At 39.8% G+C, this 8800-nt stretch overlaps 1 protein-coding gene across 1 annotated transcript; it reads right to left on the bottom strand.

The window, feature by feature from the left end:
• Positions 1–2098: 2098 nt before the first annotated feature.
• On the bottom strand, positions 2099–7562 carry LOC149299789 (RNA ligase 1-like). The gene is made up of 7 exons (XM_089486222.1): positions 7473–7562; positions 5188–5305; positions 4392–4487; positions 4093–4209; positions 3804–4001; positions 2407–2573; positions 2099–2284 (listed from the first exon to the last, which is right to left on the bottom strand). Exons 1-7 carry the CDS (start codon positions 7560–7562, stop codon positions 2099–2101), a joined length of 972 nt encoding a protein of 323 aa, XP_089342348.1.
• Between the last annotated feature and the right edge of the window lie 1238 nt (positions 7563–8800).

Raw genomic sequence — 8800 nt, 5'->3', positions numbered from 1 at the left:
AGCAAATGCAGTAATTAAAATATAAATACATTGGGGTTAATAGGGAATTCGGTCTATTATTACATTAGAAAATTGGGGATATGGTTACTTAGGGAATTTTAAATTAGGGTAACTTTAGCTAGTAAGGAAATTGTGTTTCTGCACCTCTCTACGCCAATCCGTCTGTAATATTCTGGCCCCTTGAAGAGACAGCCTTTCCCCCATTCCTCCAATTGGTGGAGAGGGTGTGCGCGGAGGCTTGGCTTTTTTGCAGAAATGTTCTAGGAGGCCTGTATAAGGCAGTGGATAGCAGGAAGAAGAGGACCAAGTCAGAAGAAGCAAACAAAACAAGAGGCAAGAGAAGAAGCAGAGCCACAGAAAAGGAGACAGGGACATGGAAGCGGTAAGCGGTGAAGGTAGGGGGGCATTCACAGAGAGTGTGAGAGAGAGAGTGACAATGAATTTAGTTTGGGAATGGAAAATGAAAAAAAAATCAAATGAACCAACCATCACTTGCTATAGAGTTTCAAATTGCCTCTAGAAGCAACATCAGCACAGGCAGACTTCATGAGCCATCCTCATGGCCTCTAGAGCAAAAACTGAACAACCAGTATGTTTGTTTTTTCTGAACCCCAGGGACCATCCCTTGGCAGTAGACGCCCTCTCACAAAGATGGATTTTTCAGCTTGTTTTTTTCCCTGTTTGTTCTGATATCATGAGTACTTAGGACAGAGCGTCTATCATTCTTATTGTGCTGGATTAGCATTGTTGTGTTTGGTACTCCAGACTTATCCAGATTTGCGTAGAACCACTGTTTGCTATCCCAGGGACCAGTGCATCATCCAAATCCAGCTATGCTGAGAATCGCAGCCTGGAAATTGAAACATTTTGAGACAGCAGGGGTTTTCAGAAGCAGTCACAGAGACTTTGCTTCTGAAGCATGAAGCCAGTTACCTCACTTCACTACCTTAAGATCTGGAAGGCTCTAAGAAATATTGTCCTGTGTCCTGACCTTGTGTCATTATACTTAAAAAGGTACATATTCCAGCACTCAGCTATTTGAGACTCGGACCTGGCTTCTCCAAGACCTTTTTGCAGATTTTGTATCGCTTTAGACAGGCTCCGACTATGTTAGGCTCTGAAAGTTATGCCATGGGACCTGAACCTAGTGCTTCATCAGCTAACGCAGGCTCCATTGGCTCCACTTCACGTTATTTCAAAAGAGGGCCTTCCTTGTGGCAATCACATCTGCCAGTACAGTGGGTGAATTGCAGACTCGGTCTTCAAAAGGACACTTCCTGAACAGTCGTTCTGTCCTTACCTCTGGAATTTTCACCAAAGGTAAACTCGGCATTTCACAGACAGAAGGATATTATACTTCTGACCTTCTTTCCTAACCCCAGTAATCAGGAAGAAATGTTGCTGCATGGGTCTCCTAGCCTCTTCATCTGTCATTCAGGAGCTGCCAGAGGCCGCTACACTTCTAAACAATAGACACCATCGATTGGCCAAGCTAGCTGTTAAAGACCTGTTTGGTCGGAAGGTGTTAGCAGCTGCTACTGACTTCTCATGAGGATTGCCCACCCATTATGCTATGTTACATCTCACGTATGTGCCACCAAGGTTAGCAGAGAAACAGATTCTACTTATTGAGAATTACAAAAGGTAATTTAGCCAAAAATAATTTAGTAAATCTAGTAAAGCAGCTTATGAGTGACAACACCACAATGTACAAATATATTTGTGCTCCTTATAAGGCCTTTTAAAAGGATCTTTCCAATTTAGGAAAACTTGTGTTGGAAAGGGCTATAATCTACATAATGTACACCTGGCCACCTGTTCTTGTGTACTTCTTTCGAGCTCCTTGAATGGGTAAAAACATTTCAAAGTAGACCAATATTGAGCACACTGTCTGGTACATTTTATTGCATGTAAACTACAACAGAAGCAATATATCTATAATAAATAGACCCTTTTCATGTCTGTATTTCCATTGTTTGAAAAAGTACCGACAAGTTGAGCACTAGTTCGACCAGAAAATCTGAGAGAGAGTCATTTAAAAAAAAAATGTGCATTGAATGGTTTGATTATGGAATGTTAACCCTAAACATTTTTCTGTTCATTCCAATGTAATGTCTTTGAGTCTCTCAAACCGCTTAGTGTGTTTCTTTGAAAGCTGATTCAATAAAGAGTTTGATGCAAATTCACATTTGTATTTACACAAATCAATGTCGACGACAACTGGTTTGGTATTCAGATTTGGGTCTGGCAGGGGCCAGCTCAATCCAAGATGATGGCGGTGGAGCTATAATAAATCAGAAAAAATATATATTAAACAAAAAAAAATCTTATCAAAGCTAAAGTAAAACTGATATCCTGTATGTCTATGCATATAAGCAACCAACTGCACAGCAAAGCATCTGATACCTTTATTAATGATCCATCATTGCAGTGCCAGACAATTCCTTCAACTTTTCCATGGAAACTACTAAACCAGGAGACAAGGCTGCTATAAGTCACTGACTGCAGGTCTTGGACACGAAACACTCCATGAGGAACCAAAAAGTGGATTGGATTCTTCTTGGTGCCGATGCCTATACAAAATAAACACAATTTAGATAAACTAACATTTCACCAATCGAAACTGCTCTACTGTTTGTAAGTACCATAAGTATTCCAAAATGAAACCCTAAATCCAAAAAAATCAAAGGAATCCTAGCTACTAAAACTTTAAGGCGATCTTAAAAAATACTTAAAGAATTAGAGAATACCGTATTTGCTCGATTGTAAGACGACCCCCCAAATCTGAATATTAATTTATAAAAAAAAAAAGAAAAAACCTGAATATAAGACGACCCTATAGGAAAAAAGTTTTACCAGTAAATGTTAATTCATGTAAACTATGTGAACAATCAAAGCTATGATTGAGAAAAATATTTTGTTTTTATTTCCTTTTTTTTCCCCAACCTGCCCCCCAAGTTATGCAAATCTGCCCCCTGGCTTGCCACTCTGCCCCAGAAATGCCTTATACCCCCTATATGCTACTGTGCCCCATGAAATGCCTTTTGACCCCCTATGTGCCACTCTGCCTCCAGAATTGCCTTATACCCCTATATGCCACTCTGGCATTTAGGGGGTTAAAAGGCATATTATGGGGCAGAGTGGCATATAGGGAGGTATAAGGCATTTCAGGAGGCAGAGTGGCGTATAGAGGGTTAAAAGGCATTTCTGGAGGCGGAGTGGCATTAAGGGGGTTAAAAGCCATTTCACAGAGCACTTTGCCTCCAGAAATGCCTTATGCCCCCCATTTAACACTCCCTCCCCCTCCCTCCTCCAAACTTACCGGAGCTTCTGAGTCCCCGGTGCGTAGTCCGGGCAGCGTGTAGACGTCTACGCGATTCGTGTACGCAACTTCCGCTGCAGCCGGGAGGAGGTGCGGTTAGCAGCGGGGGTTGTCTGCGTCCATCACGCAGACCTTCCCCGGCTGTCAGAGATCACGGGGAACTCTGATCTCTGACAGCCGGGGAAGGTCTGCGTGATGGACGCAGACAACCCCTGCTGCTAACCGAACCTCCAACCGGCTGCAGCGGAAGTTGTGTACGTGCATCACGTAGAGCTCTACACGCTGCCCGGTGCATTTGCTCTGGAAAAAACCTTGTCTTATAATCGAGCAAATACGGTAATATGGTACTCTAGCATTTGTTTGCAGGTGTATTATGTGCTACTATATTTCAACATTCAATAACAATATTATAAAATAGTATCAAAATATGCAAATTTCTGCCTTTTTCAGCAGTGAGTGACTATTAAATTGTAACACTTACAATATGGATTCCCATTAATATTAGTTCCTATGAGTTCCAGTGTTTGCTCCAGAAGATCAGTCAAATGTTCTAGACAAATTTCCAGACATCCAGGTTCCTCTGCATGTGGTTTTAACACAACTGCTATTCCTGCTTCATAATTTACAACACATGAATGCCAGCAGTATTGTTTATTGGTGTTTTCTACTGGTAACCAACCTGTAAATATAATAGTGAGTTTAGAAACATGTTATCCTGCCATTGGTATGAATGGCTGCAAATAAATGAAGTAAATGTGTAATCACACAACCTGGAATGTGACCATTTTCATCAGGGCATGGTTTCCCATTGCAATGTCTGACTTCTTTTGCTGGTATCCAAAACTCTGGGACGGCCTTGAAGTCCTCATCAACATTCCAATCAAAATCTAAAAGAAAAAACCCAAAGCGATGAATCACGATACATATGCACCTCAGAAAAGGAGGAACAGCATTTAACAAAAAAGAAATTCCAAAGTGGTTTTGCCCATAAAAAGGATACAATTTAATGGTTGAGCTTGATTATTCCTTGACAACGAGAATAAACATTTTAGCACTAACATAAACTGACCTTTTGAACATCCCTTTGAATGAATATGTCGTTTAAACCTTTTTTCAGCTTGTTTTGTTGGCTTTCTGTCTAACCGTGCCCACAGGTAAGGCCTTCCTGCATTAAAAACAATAGCCATAAATGACAAGTTCAAGCACTGACCTTCAATACATCTTAAGACAAGGGAGAATATGTGACATAAAATTGGATTATTCACACATCTACTTAGAGATTGCATCCAAGAATAATCAAAATATAGAAAGCTGCCTAGCCCACTATTGAAACTATTTTGTAGAGTGTATTCTGCTGCTAACCACTGTCAAATATATGATGATCCAAGAAATAAAAGAGGGGAAATTCAACTCATATACGTAAGGCATAGGAGAAGTAACAAAGTCAGAATATTTAAACTATGAAAATATTTCCAAAATATTCAAATAAAAGTGTTCTTTCTTTTTACAAATGTTTTTCAGGGTTTTCTAAAGATATGGTGCAAAGTGAAAGTGTGTTACAGATAAAAGTTGCATATACCTTGATATATGCCTTTCATTAGCGCTCCGGCAAAACTAATAGTATACTATTGCATATTAAATAATTTCAGTCAATCAGAGTTTACTTTTTTCCCGTGCCCTAACTACCAAAGGCTCCAATGCAAACCAGGGATTCTTCGCAATGAAAGTAGAAAGGCTGTAGCACATTTAGCTAAATTGCTTACCAGCAACCCTCATCCTAATTGGAAAAGTAATTATGTGGCCATGCAATCACTTGTACAGTATTGTCAGATGAAGCAATCAGTTTCATATAAAACAGCTATTACCTTTATGATTAGTAATATAGCAGCATGTTCCATCCACCTTTTCCGTTGGCAGAGCAAAGTGAACATCGGCATGCAAAGCCACAGGACTCAGAGTTTCTGTGGCCACAACTCTGAATGTCTTAAAAACAAAAAAACATACATCTATTAATAATCGAAGCACTACATAAGTTACCAATGACTCAGGAAAATAAGTCTCCCTCTTCCAGAGGTGGAACTTAGACCTCAATCAAGTAAATGTACAATCTGGTCTAACCCAAAGTATCACTTGGTTCCTTGGTTGCCAATATATCTTTTACAGAACACTAAACTGAGGGAGCTAGCATATTATGGATAAATCATATACATGACCCAATTATTTTTAAATATGGTGTCTGTGTTTGTCTTTCTCTTTCATCAGTAAGACCTCTAACACTGGTGGCTAAAGAACTACAGAGATACCCTAAAATAAGTCAGATTTCCTATTATGGGGACCTCATGTAACCTTGCAATTTGTAGAAGAGTACTGAACTTGTAGATCTGGAACAGGTCAGTGTGATGGTCAATGGGACATTCTTTATCACAGCTTAATTGGACAACTATTATGATATACGATATTTTGATGCTCTTTTTTTGACATCCATCAATTACTTCATTGGAATGCATATCAGATACACGGAAGCAATTTCTGCTTGAAATTTGTCAAAAATAGCTCAATGTAAGTATGTAGGTAAAAATCATGGATGTTATTTACTAAATGGTGAGTAGTAGACGAGTCAAAAATAAAATCATCTCATCACATTAACTATTATAAAAGTCCAACACATCCGCAGAATTTTTTTCAGGGGTGGGGTGAGGAATAATTTTTATTCCATCATGCTCCGCCCTATTTCCCCATGTCATGAAGGAGAGAAGCATAGTCAACCTTATGAAAGATTATTAGAAAAATCAAGCCGTCATCGTCTGATTTGAGTGTTGCAAGTTATGTTTTTTATGCTAAAATTATTAAATGTGACACATTCATACACACATGATCAAGGAACTACAACAGAAAAAATGCATACACTGCATTTAGTGTTAATGTACACAAACAAATACTCATAGGAGGAATATAAAAAAATAAAGGGGGGGTGTCAGTATTTACTTATGTGAAAATGTTTTGGAGATCTTTATTAAAGATTGCTGTGCAGTTTAGCCGGGTCTTGGAGCACTGTTGTGTCCCGTTTCTGATCCCGTGACCCGGTAATATTTTATAAGGTGTTTTAAGTTAGAACCTACCCCAGAGACCGAATGTAGCTGCAGCTCCAGCCCTTCAAAGGGACAATCATGTAACTAGGCTGGAGCTTTTAATCGGCCAGCACAGCCCTGTTTGCCCAGACGGTAGCATCACTTGCCTGTGTACTCCCTAGGTGATGGGATTTGGGGTTGGGTTCTGTGTACATTGAGAATGTCTGTTAAAGGAATGTTAATAGAAATAAGGCTCTATATAAGTTCTATGTGTTTTTAAAAGTAAAGTAAATAAAAGTTGTTCTTGTTTTACTACATGAATGGTGGTATGACTGTTCCTTGGATAGCAGGAGCTATCTGTATGAGGGTACTGACTGGTAATTACTCAGCCCTCAAATAAGCATACCCAGCCTTGGGTACGGCGACCCTGCAATACACCTTTCCCCCCAAAGAAGTTTATCAGCGCCATCCAAACCCCCCAAACAGCCTACTTGTGCCATCTTTGCCTACAGCTTGTCAGTGCCAAAAACATCTTATCAGTGCTCCTTCACACCACTAATATACACATTCATGCACAAAAACTCATAAACATCCATGCTAACACACTCCATCTCACATCTCTAACACATACATTCTCGCACACAAAGACATCTACGTTAACACAAACACTGACACATTCATGTTTACATACATTTATACAAAGACATTCATGCTCACGTACATACATAGCACACACCCTTGCCACCACCTTAGGAGGGTTATGCTAACACTCCTTAGAGGAGAAATGTCACCAGGTTTGGTCCTTCACAGCAGGTAGAGAATACAGCTACGTTTTACATCGCATAAATTATAACTAATTTCTAAAATACAATACAACCAACTTCTCAAAACAGAGAACAAAAATATCTTGTAAAACTTACTGATTATTGAAACTGACAGCAGTTATATATATATATATATATATATATAGTTTATGCCATTAGCTTATTCTATATAACAGATTATTTTCCTTTTGTTATCCTGGTGATATTGGGCTTGCGGTTTTTTTTACAATGTTTACAGATAGGTAACGTAATAATTACCTGGTGTTCCCTCTTGGAGGACGGTTCATCTTTCACCTGCGTAACAAACACACACGGAATCTTTTGCTGAACGGAACACATGCGTTCCATCTCCTCTTGACACTTGCTTTCAGAACTTCCGCCTTGCTCCTTGGTCAGCCAATCGGCGAAGCGAAAAATCAAATGCGGCACGGGGCTTAGCTCGGAGATTTGTGGGGAATGTAGTTTTAGCTGGTAAAATAAAGCCTAGGAAAGATCGGTATCTGTGGACTCGCTGTGAGTTTCGAAAGGGTCCACATAAAACCCACCTTATTTCATTATGGACTCGAAAGGTCCAACTCAGTATTGTTAGTAAGTGAATGGCACATATAATGAGTTTTTTTTTTGGTTTTTTTTTAATCATGGCTGTGATATGGTTATCGCTCTTCTACAATGCTTTGAATGGAATTAGTTTTTTAGTGTGATACATTCTTAGGGCTGCCATATTGCACCGTTTTTCCAGAACATCTAAATGTTATCTTTTGCTGACTGCCACTTGTACTCCATACTGCACTGTGTGAGATGTAAATAAAGGAAAGCAATTAATAATATATTTCTTACAACCTATAATTCAGGGAAGCACTTTATAGACAGAGGACAGGAACATATAAAAATTAGATGTGTATTGTAAAAAAATGGCCATGTGGTCACTCTACCTAAAATAAAAACAATGAATTGTAAAACCTGTAAATTACATATACCGCATTGAATAGATCACAAGGTTGCATAAATGCATCCAACGAAGACACAACTATTACTAAAACCATGAAGCATGTCTTCTTTAACAGAGTGATGTGTTCCATAGAAAACCAAATTTTCGACACGCCCACCTGGAAGTAGCACAAACTACACAGGCAAAGCATGGAACTCTGTTTGCTTGTTGCAAGCATATTGTTTTTTAACTTTTACTAATAATAAATTGTTATTTTTTGCTTTTAACCCCTTCATTCCCCTATAGACGTACTGGGACGTCCAAAAAACGCCCACAAAGAAACCCCTATGGACGTCCCAGTATGTCCAGCCCTTCGTGCAGCGTCATGGACACATCCCTGCCGCTGCACGGGAGACCAGGCTGTCTGCTGCCCGATCTCCCGTAACAGCTTCCGGCATGAAAGCCCTGGTGTCCACATTGCCCACATAGAACCCGACCAGCACCAAGATAACATTAACAAATTACAGTCCAGAGTGAGCCAACTTTGTCCCCAAACAGCCCAGCGTGAGCCAATTTTGTCCCTAAACAGCCTGCCCTGACACCAGTACAGGCAACACCGACACCCAAACACACACACCAGGACAGGCTCTGCCACACC

This window comes from Sceloporus occidentalis, unplaced genomic scaffold (assembly GCF_023333645.1).
Source record: "Sceloporus occidentalis isolate IW3139 unplaced genomic scaffold, rSceOcc1.0.p SCAF_28, whole genome shotgun sequence".
NCBI classification, from domain to species: Eukaryota; Metazoa; Chordata; class Lepidosauria; order Squamata; family Phrynosomatidae; genus Sceloporus; species Sceloporus occidentalis.
This window is presented reverse-complemented; position numbering and strand designations above follow the sequence as displayed.

Excerpts from the sequence above, each read along its gene's own strand:
- LOC149299789 (XM_089486222.1), bottom strand. The coding sequence starts at position 7,562 with ATGGAACGCATGTGTTCCGTTCAGCAAAAGATTCCGTGTGTGTTTGTT. Across the intron at positions 4,210-4,391 it reads TTCAAAGGGATGTTCAAAAG|ATTTTGATTGGAATGTTGAT; the intron begins GTCAGTTTATGT and ends TTTTTCTTTTAG. Across the intron at positions 2,574-3,803 it reads TATTAATGGGAATCCATATT|GCATCGGCACCAAGAAGAAT; the intron begins GTAAGTGTTACA and ends TATTTTGTATAG.